Genomic DNA, 20,075 nt, shown 5'->3' on the forward strand with positions numbered 1-20,075 from the left:
CTCAGTTGCTGCAGCAGAAATGTCTTAATGTGTCTTTTTTTTTTTTTTTTTTTTTTACCTTTTTCTCCTCAGGGATTTCATTTCACCGGGAGAGACAAGCCTGGCTTCAGACCAGAGTTTCTGCCTCTTACCTACTTGGCAAAAATGCTCTCTGATATTGAAGCAAAGGGTAGTGTGTGTGTGTGTGTGTGTGTGTGTGTGTGTGTCCAGTTCTGTTGGAGGATTTATTGTGGGGACATAAATGCAAAAGCCTCTATCTCTGAGGAGCAGAGAGTTTTTAAGGTGGTGTTTTATTTTCCGTCTTCCCTTCATGCAGCTTCAAACCCGTTCGAGGAACAGGAGAACGTGGACGCCAGGTTCGTGGAGGAGACGGCTCTGATGCAGACGCTGATCCTGCTGGGCTCTGAGACTAAATGAAGGATGTGTCGAGGGCTGCGATGGTTGACGAGGAAAACCTGTTTGTGGGATGGGAAAATGAAATTTTTGCGGCAGATTGCTCATAAACTATCTTTGCAGTTTACTAAATGACCTGCAGAATTCACTTAATTTAAAAAAGAAAAGCAAACATGCAGCCATGCTAGAGGCAGAGCAGCACTTTATTATAAAATAAAGGAGCACACGTGTGCTGTAATCAAAGCTAAGGGTGGTCCAACAAAATATTAGTGTGTGACCTTTTTTTTTATGGCTACTTGTGTTTTGGCCGGGCAGCATGCTGTCAGCAACCAAACAAAAACTCAGGGACACAGTTTCAGCTGGAGAAAAATGTATTTACCACAGGCAGCTCTACAACGTCTCCCCACAAGCTACAACCCAATTGCCTTCCTTCCATATGATTAATAAGCATCGACATCAAACATTAACTGTATTTATAAATCAAACGTGTGTTTTTTTTTAAATCCCCTCCTGCTGTGCTTCCTGTAACGCCGCTACATCCCATCAACTTGATTACGTGCTGACAAAAGCGCTGCAGACAGCGAGGCTCGATACGGTCTGCTGTGCATTAAATCAGATTTTGACACTGATTTGTACAGAAGCTTTGCAGCAGAATGCATAAATGCACAGAGTGGTACTCTGACGTTTTACCAAGTACCTGGATTTAACTTTGCTTCTGGGGGAGGAAAGTAAATCACTGCTTTTGATAAACAGAACAAGGTGGTTAATAATTAAAGTGTAAATAGAGGATGTGCTTTTAATCGTTTTACAGTTGTTTCCTCTACAAGTTCTTACTAAAAATATTTTTATATTTCTTATCCATGACTGGACTGATTTTCCAGTATTTTTTTTAAAGAAAAAAGGGATTTCCTAATCAAAGTTTACAGTAAAAACCTGAATAAATGCAATGTAAATAAATATATTTTTACTGAATTTCCTTCTCTTCATTTCCAAGTTTTAAAGTTGTTTAGCCACCTGCAGTCTTTGTCATTTTAAACTTAAGAAGCACTGTAAAAAAATCTTTTCTTCTTTTAGTCTTCAACAGTCAAAGGTTAGTCGTTCTCAATCAAGATTTACTGGTAACAAGCAGGATTGGTGGCTCCATGATGCGTACACCACCGTGTTTGACTGTTGTTACAATGACTGTTGCTTTTTGAGATCGTTTAACCTCAGCGATGGTGGCACAGGAGTTGGAAGTGTTTCTGAAGTGGGAAACTGGGTGGCACAAAGTGGCAGCTGCTACTGTATAAAACTACATGTACTGTAGATTTTTATAAAATAGAAACCCTCTTATTTTAAACTACAAAATGTCACCAACAAAATTAAAGTTCTCTCAGTGAAGAGCTAATAACTAATGTATGAAACCACATACTGAAATTATTCAAAGAAAAATATCAAAAGAGGTACGTAAAATATTTTTTATTGATTTCATCTTTTCTTTACTCCAGCACAGAGTAGCATCAACATTAGCATGAATGCTAATAGGACACATCACCGATTTATGCTAGGAGTAATAACCTAAACCTCTAGAATACCAAGTGAGAAGAAAATATATTTAAAAACGTGCACAAAACTAAATTAAAATAACTTTTTGTTTCAAAATCCATTAAACTTATTACAGTTTAAAGGCACACTGTTGGGGCAGCAATAACCTTCGCCCCCTTGCAGGAGTTATACCCCACAAATTTGCCACCGAAAGTAAAATCTGTAGATCTGCCACTGCTTTGAAGCCTGGAGACAAACAGAAACAAATTCCAGAGTTCATGAAAGGCTCTGAGGAGGAGGAAGTGAGCTGTCAGAATCCTAAAGCGTTTGGGACAAACCCAGCAGAGTTTCGCCAAACTCAGCTGAGTCATATTTAGTGACAAACACGCTCTGCTGCACGCTCAAAGCTTAGAGACACTGGAACCATTTGTTAATTTAAACTTCATTTCTTAGGGGGAGGGGTGTAAAATAAATGTGATCATGAAGAAACAAATTTACCCCCACACACACACACTCACACACAAACACACACACTGTTATGCAGTCAGTGTTATGTATCAGCTTAACAGCAAGGGGTTGAGTTAATCTGACAGCTTCCAGCATGATTGTGTCGTGGACGAACGCACACCACTGGGTTGACTCAGCAGCAGCAGCAGGTCTACCTGGTAGCACACCAGCTGTTCCATAACCAATTTAGGACTTTTCGAAACTTTATATACTCTCTTTATTTGAAGTTATTTATTACTTTTTAAGAATGTTTTCTTTATTTTCAGCTACATTACTTTTGCAGTTGCTGACAGACTTCCGCAGCCTTTAGTAAAGAGCTTCAAAGAGAACCAGCTTTGATTCCGGTCACAAGTAACCAACTCTAAACTCTCGACTCAATTTACAACCCCTCTTTCATCCTGCTCTGACTTTGACTCCCTTCTGCTGCTGCTTTCCTTTTCTGCTATCCGCTTCATTTAAATTCCTCTTTCTCTTTGTCATTCTCTATGCTTCCCCTCCAGTTTTATCATTTCAGGCATTATGCAAGCACCCCCCCCCCCCCCACACACACACACATATCCTTGCTCAAAGCTTAAACTCGTCACAATTTATTCAAAGATTACAGCCGTGAAGGGCGAGACAACAACGAGGTGGAAAAATGCGTGGAAATATCCAGGCATTCCTGAGGAATGGGATTGTTTTCGAGGTAAGGGAAGTCCGAACATTAGTGAAATTTACACTAAACCATGCTGCTGAAAATGATGTAACACATACCTAGAATTCCTTGTGTTTCCTGTCAGTGTTGCTGCAAGCTGAGTGTAAACACTGCCAGTAAATTTGTCAAAAACCAAACAATTGCTAACAGATGAAGCTCAAATGATAAAAAAGTCAATGAATTTATAAAGACGGGAAACAGGTTGCATTGGTTAGCACTGGAATTTCAAATGCATCCTTCAGATTCTCATATTTTTTATTTTAACAAGTAAATTTTTAGTGAATACCTTTGAATATGTAAAAAAAATATTCATTTCGCCGTCATTAATCAGTTTCCTAGGATCTGAGACTCGGTTCACGGATGTGTCTCATGTTGGCCCCTTGTTTTGGTGGGTTTGCAAGGGGCCAGGGCTCCGTAGGGTCTGGGGAGACCAAGCGGGTCGTTCTGGGGGATGTAAGAGTCGGGACGGGCTTCGGCTGTAGTATACTTTCCATTTGGCATCTGGTTCCATCCATTTGCCTCAAGAATCTGCACACATACACACACACACACACACACACACACACACACACACACACACACACACACACACACACACACACACACACACACACACACACACACACAGAGAGAGAGAGAGAGAGAGAGAGAGAGAAAACACACCAGCAGCAGATTTAATATTTAACCAGGATTGCATGACCTTGAATGGAACGCTTGAATTTTAAACTTTTCCCAAACTTAATCAAGTAAATGGAATAATCAACAATGCAATTCATCTTTTATAAGAACTAAAGACAGACACAAGGGCACTGGCTAACACAGAATATGAGTAGAGAATAACAAGGTTGGTCAAAGTTGGAGATAACAGAGATGGTCTGTTCGGTCCTTATTACAACATTTGGTATTTGGGGTTGGAGCCAAACAGGTAAAAAGGATTGTTGGCCAAAAACTATCAGCTTGTTTCCTGTAAAAATCATTTAGATATTTGTGTGTGGGAGTCCTCTAGACAACACCTGCACGGTTTTTGAAATACTTTGTTCAAAGTTTAGCAAATTATCAAAGCCGTAATCAAACCTAAGAGGCAATCATCAGTCTTCACTGATTTTCCCAAAAACAAAGAAAAGTCAGATGTTGTATCTCAGTTGTGGTTCAGTAGATGACTTTTAAAAAGCAAACTAATAAAATGGACAAAAGCAATGCTATACCTTGAACATTTAAAACTAATGTGACCACAAGGACATGTTAAACTAAGGTGTGTTCTGTATTTTGCATTCCAGGTGCCTTCGGTCTTGTAGTCAGTTGGTTTAAAACAAAAGTTGTCACAGTGCTGTTTGGGGTGAGAGTGTGTACCACACTGAACATGGACCATAGAAAGCTCAGGACAGAGTTGTCTCAGCAGAAATGAAAGACTGTTACTGACCAGCATGTTAAAAATAGAAAATAGAAGATCATCCCCAGCTAAAACCTAAAAGACCACCTCCACACAGCTAAAAGCTAGAAGACCATCTCCAAACAGCTAAAAGCTAGAAGACCACCTCCACACAGCTAAAAGCTAGAAGACCATCTCCAAACAGCTAAAAGCTAGAAGAGCATCTCCACACGGCTAAAAGCTAGAAGAGCACCCTCAAACAGCTAAAAGCTAGAAGAGCATCTCCAAACAGCTAAAAGCTAGAAGACCATTTCCACACGGCTAAAAGCTAGAAGACCATCTCCAAACAGCTAAAAGCTAGAAGACCATTTCCACACGGCTAAAAGCTAGAAGACCATCTCCAAACAGCTAAAAGCTAGAAGACCATCTCCAAACAGCTAAAAGCTAGAAGACCATCTCCACACGGCTGAAGGCTAGAAGACCATCTCCACACGGCTAAAAGCTAGAAGAGCATCCTCAAACAGCTAAAAGCTAGAAGAGCATCTCCACACGGCTAAAAGCTAGAAGACCATCTCCACACGGCTAAAAGCTAGAAGACCATCTCCACACAGCTAAAAGCTTGAAGACCATCTCCACACAGCTAAAAGCTAGAAGACCAACTCCACACAGCTAAAAGCTAGAAGACCAACTCCACACAGCTAAAAGCTTGAAGATCATCTCCACACAGCTAAAAGCTAGAAGACCATCTCCACACAGCTAAAAGCTAGACGACCATCTCCAAACAGCTAAAAGCTTGAAGATCATCTCCAAACAGCTAAAAGCTAGAGGACCATCTCCAAATTGTTAAAGGCTAGAAGACCATCTCCACACGGCTAAAAGCTAGAAGACCATCTCCACACAGCTAAAAGCTAGAAGACCATCTCCAAACAGGTAAAAGCTAGAAGACCATCTCCAAACAGGTAAAAGCTAGAAGACCATCTCCAAACAGCTAAAAGCTAGAAGACCATCTCCACACGGCTAAAAGCTAGAAGACCATCTCCAAACAGCTAAAAGCTAGAAGACCATCTCCAAACAGGTAAAAGCTAGAAGACCATCTCCAAACAGCTAAATGCTTGAAGACCATCTCCAAACAGCTAAATGCTTGAAGACCATCTCCAAACAGCTAAAAGCTATAAGATAATCTCCAAACAGGTAAAAGCTAGAAGACCATCTCCAAATAGTTAAAGGCTAGAAGACCATCTCCAAACAGGTAAAAGCTAGAAGATAATCTCCAAACAGCTAAAAGCTAGAAGACCATCTCCAAACAGCTAAAAGCTAGAAGACCATCTCCACACAGCTAAAAGCTAGAAGACCATCTTCACACAGCTAAAAGCTAGAAGACCATCTTCACACAGCTAAAAGCTAGAAGACCATCTCCAAACAGCTAAAAGCTAGAAGACCATCTCCAAACAGCTAAAAGCTAGAAGACCATCTCCAAACAGCTAAAAGCTAGAAGACCATCTCCACACAGCTAAAAGCTAGAAGACCATCTCCACACAGCTAAAAGCTAGAAGACCAACTCCACACAGCTAAAAGCTTGAAGATCATCTCCAAACAGCTAAAAGCTAGAGGACCATCTCCAAATTGTTAAAGGCTAGAAGACCATCTCCACACGGCTAAAAGCTAGAAGACCATCTCCAAACAGCTAAAAGCTAGAAGACCATCTCCAAACAGGTAAAAGCTAGAAGACCATCTCCAAACAGCTAAAAGCTAGAAGACCATCTCCAAACAGCTAAAAGCTAGAAGACCATCTCCACACAGCTAAAAGCTAGAAGACCATCTTCACACAGCTAAAAGCTAGAAGACCACCTCCAAACAGCTAAAAGCTAGAAGACCATCTCCAAACAGCTAAATGCTTGAAGACCATCTCCAAACAGCTAAATGCTTGAAGACCATCTCCAAACAGCTAAAAGCTAGAAGATAATCTCCAAACAGGTAAAAGCTAGAAGACCATCTCCAAATAGTTAAAGGCTAGAAGACCATCTCCAAACAGGTAAAAGCTAGAAGACAATCTCCAAACAGCTAAAAGCTAGAAGACCATCTCCAAACAGCTAAAAGCTAGAAGACCATCTCCACACAGCTAAAAGCTAGAAGACCATCTCCACAGAGCTAAAAGCTAGAAGACCAACTCCACACAGCTAAAAGCTTGAAGATCATCTCCAAACAGCTAAAAGCTAGACGACCATCTCCAAACAGCTAAAAGCTAGAAGATCATCTCCAAACAGCTAAAAGCTAGAGGACCATCTCCAAATTGTTAAAGGCTAGAAGACCATCTCCACACGGCTAAAAGCTAGAAGACCATCTCCAAACAGCTAAAAGCTAGAAGACCATCTCCACACAGCTAAAAGCTAGAAGACCATCTCCAAACAGCTAAAAGCTAGAAGACCATCTCCAAACAGGTAAAAGCTAGAAGACCATCTCCAAACAGCTAAAAGCTAGAAGACCATCTCCACACAGCTAAAAGCTAGAAGACCATCTCCAAACAGCTAAAAGCTAGAAGACCATCTCCACACAGCTAAAAGCTAGAAGACCATCTTCACACAGCTAAAAGCTAGAAGACCACCTCCAAACAGCTAAAAGCTAGAAGACCATCTCCAAACAGCTAAATGCTTGAAGACCATCTCCAAACAGCTAAATGCTAGAAGACCATCTCCAAACAGCTAAAAGCTAGAAGATAATCTCCAAACAGCTAAAAGCTAGAAGACCATCTCCAAACAGCTAAAAGCTAGAAGACCATCTCCAAACAGGTCAAAGGTAGAAGACCATCTCCAAACAGGTAAAAGCTAGAAGACCATCTCCAAACAGCTAAAAGCTAGAAGACGAACTCCACACAGCTAAAAGCTAGAAGACCATCTCCAAACAGCTAAAAGCTAGAAGGCCATCTCCAAACAGCTAAAAGCTAGAAGATCATCTTTGAAAGCAATCCAAGACTGGATTTACCAAGATGCAGACTGAAAAGCCACTAACTCAAGCCTCGTTCACACCAAAAGCAGGATGGACGCTCAAAGACAAAATAATAAAGCATTGATTGAATCTAGACAAACCATAGCTGAAGCTTTTTTTGCTCTGCAGGTCAGTCTAACGGCCTCAACAGTTTTGTGTCTTGCCAATCACAGCGCTCTATGTTTGTTAGGTGAGCTTAATGCTAGAGCTGTAACGGTGATAAGCTACAAAAATGGCCTCGTTTGATGTGGCTTTGGCAGCAACTTTGGACCATTTGGCTTGTCTTTGAGACATGTAGCGCTACTTAAGTTTTTTATTTAAAAAACAGACAAATTTGCTTCTTTGATAGCATATGGCAGACTGCCCTGTTGACTGACATCTGTAGTGGCGAGTATTTCACATTGTTTGTTACTTCAATTGATCCAAGTGCTGTCCAAATGCAATCTGAGACAGTCTGAAGGAGAACCGTATTCAGCCCAATGACTGGGATATACATGTTGGATGGCTTGCCAGGCTAAACAGACTGTTTATCAGTTTGACTTACAGACTGTAATTCATCTTTAGAACAAAGAATGATTGTAAAAATATTTTTAGTTTTTCAAAGAGTTCACAAACCAAATATTAAGCTAAACTTTTCTTTTGAGGCTAAAATAATTTTGGTCTTTTGGGATCCAGTGCTTGTAAACTACCAAAGATGTTGAAAAATTGTTTCAAAGTGTGCTCCATTTCTCTACAATGAAACCTCTGAACAGATGAAACACAAGCTGAAGCTCAAACTTCCTCATCTATGAGTGGTTCAGGAACACTTAAAACTAAACTGACCAAAACTACCTGTAAATGGTGCAGATAAAAAAGTAAACACACTTTAAGATACTTTAGTTGGGGGTGTATTTTTTTTACTGAGGAAGGAAAAGTTCCTTTTTCCTTTTCCAATAAAGTCGATAGCGCGGTTGACAGAACACAGACAGCAGCAGGCAGGATTGATTCAAACCCAATGTGGGTGATGGATCAATGCGTAATCTGTGTGGAGCCCTGCCGAGAAAAAAAATCTGGTTCAATTGTGTACATTTCCTTGTGACGCTCTCTTTGACTTCCAACACAACAGCATGCAAATGAACTGTGGCAAAATCTCACGGAGACTTCAAAGGGATGGCGGTTTTCTCATGGACACGGACAGTTTATCAGCTGGCGTGTGATGTGAGGAGCGCACAGAAAGCAGACGGGAATGGCTTTGAATGTAAAACTGAAATGGCTGATAAACAAGAAAAGAACATTTTTGGGGTCAAAAACCAAAAAGTGTCAAATGCTCAAATGAGAGTGACCCAAAATGAACATGTTTTTGCAGATTGTCTCCTATTTTGAGATATTTGGACATGTGCATTTATGAACCTGTGGCTGGAAGCAGCAAAATAATGCATAAAGCAGTCAGCTGGACTGATTTTATACATACTTAATCCCTAAATATGGACCACTTTTTGGTGCTTGCTTGAAAAGATTCCCGCTGGTGTGCTTTTGGGAATGTGCTTTAGTTTCTTGTTGCTGCTTCGCTCTGTTTCTACGTTTACCCTCTGCTTCTCTTCTTTGTCCTTCTGTCTCCTCTTCTTATCCTGGACCATCCTTCTCAACTCTTCCTCCATCTCAGGCCATGGCAACAGGCCCTGCTCCAGACGACGCTGGCATCTGTCCATCTGGAAACACAAAAAAGCTGCTTAGAAACTGCTCACTTCTTATTTGTGTGTTTATTTATTTAGAAGACAGTTTTTATTCAAAGTGACGTATGATTGAGAGTAAAGCAATACAGTTGATTATGTTTTTGGTTCTGTTGGAAGAAACTAGAGAACTCAGAAAAAAGACACTCCACGCTGAAATGTCACAGGCAGCTTTTGAACATGCAACCTCTTTCCAGAGACAATAGTGCTACCAACAGCGCCACAATGCAACCATATTACTTTCACTCTGTCCAGTCGACACTCGTGGACCGGCTCACCCAAAAGCAGATGGTTGAATAAGTGGCACAATATTGGCAACAATGTAATGTACATCTCCATTTTTCTACCTTTAGTTCATGTGGTGTGCTGCAGGCATGCATCCGCTGCAGGGGTTCAACAGGTTATTAATACAAATATCTTGAAGTGTTTACTGTGCATGTGAGGAATCCACAAATGTTTGCTAGGTCATTTTTTATAGAAATGGGAAGCAGAGACTTCTTTGATCTCTTAGTTGTTTTGAGCAAGCGATTACAGGCTATGATAATGTTTTTCATTGATTGTGTGAATGACCAAAGTGTGATGTGAGAAACTAAAATGAAAGTCTGGTACATCTTAAATGCTTAAATTTTAAACTAAGATCATCTAATGTTGAGAAACAATGGAGTTGTAGTTGTTTTAGTCAATAGTTTGTCCAATTATGTGTAATATCGCCCATGATGACCTGTACAAAGTTAGAGCCGTGTTTGGTTTTACTAAGGATGTTTAACAGTTGGGCTGAGCCCTCCAGGGAGCCAGCTCCCCCACTGGCCCCAATAGGCACCTCTGTTGTCAAATTGCCACCCAGGGCATGGAGACCCCAGCCCATCCTGCCAGGGCCCAAAGCAGCAGCATTACAGAGCCTCACAGAGTTCGAGGGCACCAACCCAGCCCCACACCAGCAGAATATCTATGCCCATCCCTGCATTTGCACAACTTCCAGAATATATAAGACATAGGACATCCAGGTAAGGTTGGGTCCTCCCCCTCCTGGACCTCCCCCTCCCCTGTGATGGAACAGCAGAGGAGCCAAGTCTACTCGAGACCCCTGAACCCGGGCCAGGCACTGCTGCATGTTCCTGCCTTCTTCCCGGCAGCATACATGTCAGGACCCGACCCCCAAGGCCACGCCCAGATCCCCACACAGGACCGGCCACCCCCACACCCCGAGCCCCCAGGCCCCCACCCAGGCCCGCCCAGGGGCAATGCAACTGCCAGGCAGTGATCCATGGCCGCCGCCAAGACCTCCAAGGGGCCCCACTCACAACCGCCATGAGTCCACCCCCCGAGGCAACCCAAGCACCTCCAGAGGGGGGCAACGGCCCCCCAGTCCCAGACACCCCCAGTGAACCCACCTCCAGGGAACATCTGGATACTCCAAACTCAGACCCTCCACCCCCCCACCCACATGATCCCGTAGGACAACATCAACGGCCCCCCATCATCGCTATGTGATGGAACCGATCCAAGGAGCCCAGAGAGATTGATTTGAAGTGGAAGCAGAGGCTATATCAAGTGTAATATGATCTAACAAAAGATTTCTATACTGGTTAATGCAGAGAGTTTCTCTATTTTTCCAATTCAAGAGGATAGTTTTCTTAGCGATGCATATGGCAGTCAGAACCACGTGAACCAAAGATGTTTCAATCGGGACATCGTCCAGGCTTCCCAGTAAACAACGAGAGGGGGAAGTGGGGATATGACATTTCAGACATTTTGACAGATCCTCACATACTCTACCCCAAAATTCCTGGACAGGTGGACAGGACCACAGTGCATGAATGTAATTGTCAGGAATGTTGTTTGTGCAGTGTGTACAAGTGTCAGATGACACAAACCCCATCTTGAACATCCGATGACCTGTATAGTGTACTCTGTGTAGAATTTTGTACTGAAATAATTGTAAATTGGGGTGTCTGATCATTTTAAAACTTTTTAAACAAGTGTAGCGTTATGAATATGCTATTTTCTGCCCTTAACAGCTGCCCTTTGACACAGTGACAGTGTGCATAAATTGCCAAGGTCGTGCGCTTGCTTCTGATGTTTACATTCTAGCAAAGAAAACAGAAGAAGGACGAAGAACGTTTTTCATTAGTTAATCAAAGAACTTTATTTTTAATAAAGCTAATCAAAACAACTGTTGGTCAATAATAATCAGGTGACTGATCTGTGAAATCACAATGTATGATTTATGTGTAATGAATGCTAGACATCCTGATCCACATAAGATAAACACATGACACATTGTTCATCCAATCAGAACTTCCGTTCTGTTGCGGGGCAGAGTTCTGTGGTGTTTACTTAATCTGTCCACTCCGGTTGGCTAAGATTCATAAACATCTAAGCTTAATAAAACAGAACCACGCCATTTTAATTCAGTTCCATCGAGTTCCACCGCAAGTTTCAACGTAGTTCCAACGTGAGCTCAACCAGCTCTCAAATCCATCATCGCTAAGTGAAGTGCAGACTGGCCAGCTGTATTTTCTACTTTAAGCTGAGAACTGTCAAGCTGGAAAAATTCTGTCGTTTATCAACAAGACGACGGTTCCTTCAGAATAAAAGCTGAACTCTCTACGTGACGCTGACACCTGCCGTTGCTACCGGGAGTCTATCTGTAGACTGGTTTGTCATGCTGCAGACGCTGTGCTATCAGTTCCAGCACCGAAACGAGGGTCAGAGGACCTGGCATTCCGGATCTAACACAGGAGTCTCCGAAGGTACGTAGACCGGCATAGATGGTGTTTCATGTCTCTTCCTCCTGAATTCCCTCGTGGTTAGTTAGTCAAAACAAAATCTTACACTCAGACTCGCCTGCATCAGAGGGAGATTCTGAACTGACACACACCAGGGTATCTGCAGGTTTAAGGGAGCCAAATTTAAGACTTTTTAAGACCTTTTTAAAGGCCACTTTGACCAAATTTAAGCTATTTTTGAAAATTTAATTTCTGCTATAATTTCCGGCTATTGCCTGGAACCGTTGCTAACCACGTCGCGAATGTGGGATTAGCCATCCAATTACCATTAAACTTGCACTTCCCCATGGCGCAAGCTCCCACTAGCTTAACCAGCTAATGTGCTCATCTAAAAATAGCCCCCTTTCACAACCAGCTGAACGTGTACGGTTCTGCTTACGCCAACATCATACACAAAAAATGCTGAACACTAACTAGAAATTCACGAAAATGTCATAGAAACAAAATAATCTAGTTTATTGGGTCTTTGGTAATTTAAGACCTTTGGAAACAGTATTTAAGGATTATTTGTCATCTTTAAGGACTTTCAAGGCCTTAAATTTGGAAAAGTAAATTTAAGACTTTTTAAGACTTTTTAAGGACCCGCGGATACCCTGACACACACACCAACACTTCAGCTCACATTCATCTTCATCCATCATTAGAGAGTTAGTCCTGGTGATTGTTTTGAATAATTATAAAATAAATATTCTTAAACGTCCCATCTCTCTCTTTTCTTGTCTCTAAGTCAATACAAAGTGTTTGAGTAAAACTCCCTGTGGTAAAAACAACCTCTTCTGATTCTAAGGTAAGATTAATATCTGTACCTTAATAAAGTGTAAGAACATACCGACTATGTTCCGCTACACAAGTTTGGGACCAGAAGTTCTGTCAAAGCTAACTGATAGATCCACCTCCCATTTTTCAATAGGGATTGCATTTTTATTGTCTATTTTGGACAGTGTCTTATATACTTTAGACAGTAGTTTGGGGGGGTTGAGATTATAGAAGTTAAATACCCTTGGTGGTGTTTGTAATTCTATTTATTGAGCTTAAATTTTTGTTTGACTACAGATTTAATTTGGTGATATTCTAAAAAGCTATTCTTATCCATTCCAAATTGGGAGACTATTCGATTAAATGGGATGAAGTCCAATCCTTCATAGATGTGTTCCAGGTATTCCTTTATTTTTCCAGTCTGGAAGGTTCATCATTTGGTTATTTTGCAAAATGTCAGGATTATTCCAGATAGGTGTGCGTCTGCATGGTACTAAAAAAAGAGTTTATCAGTTCTATTGAATGGGAGAGAGAAGATTGAGAATTCTGGAGAAAGAGTCCCTCCTCATGTCACCATCTACAGAAACAGCCTTCTGGGACACCTGACCAACCAGGTGGATTTTATTTGTGATGTTTCCATAACTTTATAAAAGCTGCTGATGAAGATGATCAGACTGTCTCCTCCCTTTGGTTCTCTGCTCTCCCGTCGCGGTTCGCTCCGTTTCTTTCAGTGACGATGCAAAGCTGGTTTCCTTCTAATAGCGATTTTTGGAGTAACAAGAATTACATCATGTAATACCTCATTGGAAGGCTCGCTTTATGTACTTTTAGAAACCATCTGAATTATTTTTATTTGATTAGTAATTCAGAAGTTATGACCCGGAGAATCTAGAGTGAGAAATATCAACATCTGTGATTCTTTATTGAGTTTGTTCAACACTTCAGGAGAAGTCTCTCTCATGTCTCATTTTCTGTCCCAGACAAGCAGCTACCTGACTCTGCTCCACACACACCAACCACCGACTCAAACACACGTAAACAAAAGCTCTGATATTAAAATCCATCCAGCTGACGTGAAGCAGGCAGAAAAAAAAACGTACAGGTAGATGAACGCAGACTCCTGCCCACAGGCAAAACACCGGTCTGTCGTCTCCATGGCTACAAGGTAGAGCGACAGCAGAGACAACCAATTACACGTTAGTATGATGCGGCAGAGCCAATCAATGACCTTGTTGGCGTGTCTAAGGGAAAATAGGCTTCAGCTTGAGGCGGCTGCCTCCGCATGGTCCTTTTGCCCGATAGGTATCACAGTATACCAGTTTTGTACGGTAAAATCTGACGAACGACCGGAAAAAGGGCATTCGGACAAAAGGGGCAGGTGCTCAAGGACCCCCCCCCCCCCCCCCCCCCCCGAGAGTAATGAATTACAGTAATCCATTCTTGATGTAATAAATGCATGACCTAGTTTTTCAGCATCACTCCTGGAAAGGATGCTTCTAATCTTAGCAATATTCCGAAGGTGGAAAAAGGAAATCCTACAAATCTGTTTAACGTGGGATTTGAATGACATGTTCTGGTCAAAGATAACACCAAGGTTCCTTACTTTGTTCTTGGAGATTAATTTAATGCCATTCCTGTCAGGTGATTGACTAAGCAATTTCCTTTTCTGAATTTCAGGTCCAAAGATGAGAACTTCAATCTCGTCTTGATTTAAAAGCAGAAAGTTTTGAGTCATTCAATTTTTTATGTCTTCAAGACAAGCCTGTAATCTAACTAACCATTTAAGTTAATCAGGGTTAATGGATAGATATAACTGAGTATTGGCAGCATAACAGTGGAAGTTTATCCCATGCTGTCTAATGATTTTACCAATTGGAAGCATATATATAGTAAAAATAATTGGTCCAAGCACTCAACCCTGTGGTACTCCAAAAGTAACCCTGGATTTTGAAGATGATTTGTCATGTACATTTACAAAATGAAATCTATCAGACAGGTAGGATTTAAACCAGGCTAACGCTGTTCCTTTGATCCCTACAACATGTTCAAGCCTTTCTAAAAGAACATTGTGATCAACTGTGATAACACTGACATCTAACAAGACATCTAACACTGACATCTAACAAGACTAGAACCGACACAAGATTCTTATCTGAGGCCATGAGAATATCATTTGTAACTCTCACTAATGCAGTTTCAGTGCTGTGATACTCTCTAAAACCAGACTGAAATTCCTCAAACAGAGCATTAGTGTTTAAATGCTCACATATTTGGATGGCCACTATTTTCTCCAGGACTTTGGATAAAAATGTAAGGTTGGATATTGATCTATAATTCATTGGGTCATCTGGATCCAGAGAAGGTTTCTTAAGTGAAGGTTTGATTACAGCAAACTTAAAATCTTGTGGTACATACCCATTTCGTAAGGATAGATTGATTATATCTAGAATGGGGGCAGTAACCAAAGGAAATGCTTCTTTAAATAATTTGGTTGGGATTGGATCTAAAATGCAAATGGAAGGTTTAGATGAAGCTAATATATTTGATAACTCTGAAAGCTCAACTGGATCAAAATGGTTCAAACACAGATGAGGTTGTACAGTTACCTCTGATGCTGCCTCACTAAAGCCGGGCGTACACTGTGCGACTTTTTCACTTGCAGCGTTCAGCTTCAGCTCAAACTGTACGACTTCCTCGCAGAGCAGATCTCACGAGTCATGTGTTCACACTGCACGACCCATTTCTCGCATGTGACCTGACTGCTCACACTGTACGTCTGATAGCAACACGTCGGCCCTAAAAATATGCTAAAAATAGCAGTTTTTACTCAACACGTCAGACTTTTTTGTCTTGTTTTAGCTGTTGTCCTTCAAGAGTGCTGCAGGAGGACACACGGGGTTTTATGGGGGTTGGATGAGGAAAACAAAATAAAGAAAGTGAATCTGTGTTTTGTGATCAGTTTAATTTGACATGAACATGACAAACACGCTTTCTTGACAATCTTTGTGAGTAAAAAAACGTGTAGAAACAAAAACGAACAGCGTGTGTTATTAGGGAAATAGCGAGCGAGCGGCGTTGATGCAGGATTGCGCATGCGCCCTGAGCAGTTCTGGTACTTTTTGGGTCGCAGCTGCTCGCAGCGCCACTTCAACAGTGCGATACCCTCACGAGGGACGAGCGAAATATTAAACACGCCAGAAGTCCGTGCGAGCTCACGACTGCTGATCGGCACGTGACCACCATGGTCATGTGGTGTTAATCGCCTCTCGTAACCCCCTGTACACTACACGACCGCTCGGCGCAAAACTCGCCCGATGTCGTGGATTCTCGCATGAGTGGAAAATCGGCTCAAAAAAGTGAAAAAGTCGCACAGTGTACGCCCGGCTTTACTGAGGAAGAAGAAATGACATTAGGGAGGATGCTAAAGATTTTGTTTCTAATAGAATTAATTTTACTCGTGAAAAATCCCATAAAGTCGTTGCTGCTGAGGGCTAAGGGAATAGATGGCTCAGAGCTATGATTCTGTGTAAGTTTGGCAACTGTACTGAAAATAAATTTAGGATTATTCTTATTCTCCTCAATTAGCGATGAAAAATAAGCAGTTCTAGCCTGTTGAAGCTTATTTTTATAAAGCGCAAGACTATTTTTCCAGGATAAGTAGGACTCCTCCTGGTGTGTAGAGCGCCATGTTCTCTCCAATTTTCTAGAGTTTTGTTTGAAGTTTGTAAATCAGAATAAAACCAGGGAGCCAACTTCCTGTGCTTAATTACCTTCTTTTTTAAAGGGGCAACATCATCTAATGCCACACGTAAAGAAGAAGTAACATTATGAACTAAATCATCTATTAGTGAAGGGCTAGAAATGAAAATATTGCCCTCTGCTACGTTCCTCTGAGATGCTGAGGACAGTGAAGATGGAACAGTTGATTTAAAAGATGCAACAGCATTGTCAGATAGAGACCGACTATAGTGAAATTTACTTTCATGTCTCGAGAACTCAGTTATAAAAACTCAAAGGTTATCAAAAAGTGGTCAGAGAGGACTGGATTATACAGAAATATCGTTATTTCCTCACACTCTATGCCATAAGTCAGCACAAGGTCTAATGTATGATGGCAGGAGTGGGTGTAGCTATGTATTCTTTCAGTAAAACCAATTGAGTCTAAGATATTACTAAAGGCTATATTGAGGCTTTCATTTTCAATGTCCACATGAATGTTAAAATCTTTAGTATATACCTAAAGTCAAGAAAGTAACATCACCTTGAGATCAAAAGAGTAATGACTGGGTTTTCTCATCAGAAATATAAGTAGACAGTTGACCAAGATGATAAGGGTGCACCAATGACCAAGCCTCCAGGTGGCCAAAGCAGGTGAACCCACCCTTCGGTAAAACTCACACTAACGTGTCAAATATTTGTAATGAATCTCAGTGAAACATGGAAAGTAGTGTCTATGCTATGGAGACCCTGACCCTTTCACTGAAAGCATACAGTCTGTATGAAAACATGACAGCATCAGTGTGTTTTCTTATGTTAAAATAAAACTTTCTGCAGAAAAAAGCGAGGCTGAGATGTAACCATAGCAGTGAATAATTGTGTCATCTATAGGGCTGCAACTAACGATTATTTTCATAATCGATTAATCTGTCGATTATTTTTTCGATTAATCGATTAATCGGTTTGTTACTGTTTAGCTATTTAACCTATACAAGTGATGGATGCATTTCAGTTAAGAAAAAAAAAACATAAGAGAATTGTGCAGTTGACTGCAATCTATTTTATTGCACATGAACACAGTCAGCAGTAGAAAATGAGCTAAACAGTGCAAAATATCAGTCCAGAATAATTTTTAGCATTAGCTGGAAGCCTGCTCCTTCCACCATGGATAGTGGCCTCATGTCTTTTACCAGCATGTTTAGAATAGAGTTTGTAAGTGGTATGAATTGCTGGGGGGTGAGTGTCTTGTTCCCCATGTAGTTGTCCATCGTTGCTTGTTTTTTTCTGCATAAGAAACACAAATAGACTGAAATAAGTACACATATAAAATAAAGCAGCACACACACTACAACACTAAATCAATGTTAAATTATTTGAATTAATTAACAATATACAGTGATCATTTATTTTGAGGGTTACGTTCTACAAAATAGCCCGCAACAGGAGATATTAAGAAAAAAAGTCTAATTTTTTTACTATTAAAAAGCTCTAAGTAAGAAGCTCATGAGGTTTTTACTTTGAGTCGGGAGTGTTTAAATTAGCTAGAGAAATGTGAAAAATGTTTATTTTGTGTAATACTGTTTAAGAAACATGATAAAAATGTGTTGTGAGGCGTTTTACAGCGTTAGACAGTAAAACAGCCTTTTAATAGTAAAAAAATGACTTTTTCTGAATTTCTCCTGTATTTAAAAATTGAAAGCGTACAACTATGCCGCGTTATATTCACCTGGACACAGCTCGTCTGTATATTTTTCACCGCAGAGTTGTCCTTTTTTGAATGAGGAACATAGTTATGGGTTTGTGCCGTTTTTCTCTTAACGAGAACATTCTTATAAACAGACGTGCTGAATTTGGCAAGCGCATGATTCACAACACGGAGGAGATTCACGATTGCATCTAGTCAATCAGAAGTAGAACACCGTAGACTGACGCGACAAAAAAACATGTTTAACATCCACTATAACGAACTCAGCTAAAACACTAAGTCCAGCTTGTTTATTTTCTGTTACTTACCGGGCTGGCTCTTCCAAATGACGGCTCACTTGACCGCGGTGCTCTTCCTCAGCCCCCACGTTTTCGTCTCAAATGTTCACTTAGGGACGTCGTGCTTCCGTGCCATGCTAGATGGTTTTTGCATATTTTGCCTTTTCAAGGCATCTAGACTGAAGTGCTCCCATACTCGTGAGGTTTTTGTCCGGGGTTTCTCTAAAGTTTTGTCGCTTCTATTTTCTTCCGTATTTCCTCTTGTTCCGCCATCTCTCACAGCAAGATGAGCGTCAGTAACGTGATACGTCATGAAAACCGAGGGCACTCATTGGCTCATTTCTTCTTCTACGGCTCCACTGGTAGATCAGTGGCTCATTACTGCCACACACTGGCGGCAAATTTAACAGCTTGTAACCGATGTCAGATTGTGGTAAAAATAGACTTTATGCGGTAAAATATGATTATTAAACAACTAATCGATGACTAAAAAAGTTGTTAACTATTTTAATAATCGATTATAATCGATTAAATCGATTAGTTGTTTCAGCTCTAGTCATCTATCAAAAAAGCAAATGTCCACATTAAGAGGAAAGGCCAAGTTCATTAAAGTAAATAATAAAAAGGGAAGACCCATTACAGGGCCCTGTGGCACTCCATTTCTGAAAATCCTAGAGACCTTCACATTTGTCAGTTTCCTAATCTAGTTTTTAAAATAATTTAAGAAAACAGTTCAAAATAAGAAATTCAAAGAAACTTAACAGCGACTAAGTTTATTAGTTACCAAATGAACTTTTGAGGTTTTTTTAAATGTCTCATCTCTCCTATCAACATTTCTCTCCCATAATCTTTTTGGCAGCACAGACCTTTGATAAACCTTTCTGTTTGTTTTGTGAACACTTTCAAAAACACTGATTTCTGTTGGAACTGCAAACTCATTTAGCTAATGAACGAAAAGCAGAATTAAACTTGTTTCAATCTCAAGACCATCTGCTCAAAGAATAGTCTTTAGACACCTGTAAGGAGGAAAACACAAGATAATCAATGTAACTGTGGCTCAAATGTTAGCAATGAAATATCCTGGTTGCTATAGTTACAGAGGTCATTAAGATGATAACTCTTAGCCTAACTTCTGCCTTTCCCTTCAAACTGAATTATGAATAAATGTGTAAAGGGAAATTTGACTATCATGCAACCATTTCACATATCACACCATCTACACAGATTCTCCAGAAATAAATTGACTGTTTGCAGCAGAGATGACTGAACACTCAGCACAGTTGCTAAATATTAATTCAGATTCCCTGACGCTCCCGCTTACTGTGCTCCCACCACTCATTCCTCTGCTCCTGCTCAAGCCTTGTTTTCTTTTTTCCTTTATATCATGTGTTTAAATTTTATAAGCCCTTTGAAGTCGTGTTTTTTTTCTGAATCTACTTCTAAGTGCGTTCCACTGTGCAAATAAGCTGCATAAACAGGTCTAGAGTGGGGAACAAGACACTTAGAAGACACTGTTTGCTTTCTTTGATTGTGATTAGTGGAGGGCAACCGTTATAATGAGGAAGACAGTACAGACGGTGGGTTGAATCTGCAAAGAGTGTGGACGTGAGGACGACATTGTGATGAATACGGGAGGTGTGTGACGTGATCTT

The 20,075-nt window shown here is 40.7% G+C and overlaps 2 protein-coding genes and 1 long non-coding RNA gene across 5 annotated transcripts in view; 1 reads left to right on the forward strand and 2 right to left on the reverse strand.

Annotated features, from left to right (window-relative positions):
• gsap (gamma-secretase activating protein) overlaps positions 1–1,691 on the forward strand; it is a 47,505-nt gene extending 45,814 nt beyond the window's left edge. For 2 of the 3 annotated variants that reach the window (XM_054739648.2, XM_015958007.3), the window contains one exon: positions 73–1,691. In XM_054739648.2, coding sequence (XP_054595623.2) covers positions 73–417 — 345 coding nt within the window. In that variant the 3' untranslated portion in view covers positions 418–1,691. The remainder of the gene's footprint in view (positions 1–72) is intronic. The other variant, XM_054739649.2, reaches the window with a different exon arrangement.
• A 1,297-nt stretch (positions 1,692–2,988) lies between these two features.
• Positions 2,989–20,075, reverse strand: part of ccdc146 (coiled-coil domain containing 146) — an 89,301-nt gene continuing 72,214 nt past the window's right edge. The window contains 3 exon segments of the mRNA XM_015957976.3: positions 2,989–3,504; positions 3,506–3,646; positions 9,035–9,157. Coding sequence (XP_015813462.3) covers positions 3,454–3,504; positions 3,506–3,646; positions 9,035–9,157 — 315 coding nt within the window. The 3' untranslated portion in view covers positions 2,989–3,453.
• Positions 17,478–20,062, reverse strand: LOC139068070 (uncharacterized). Its single transcript, XR_011519731.1, has 2 exons — positions 18,454–20,062; positions 17,478–17,724 (listed from the first exon to the last, which is right to left on the reverse strand). It is a non-coding gene; the product is annotated as an uncharacterized lncRNA (long non-coding RNA).

This window comes from Nothobranchius furzeri, chromosome 1 (genome assembly GCF_043380555.1).
Source record: "Nothobranchius furzeri strain GRZ-AD chromosome 1, NfurGRZ-RIMD1, whole genome shotgun sequence".
Lineage (NCBI taxonomy): Eukaryota > Metazoa > Chordata > Actinopteri > Cyprinodontiformes > Nothobranchiidae > Nothobranchius > Nothobranchius furzeri.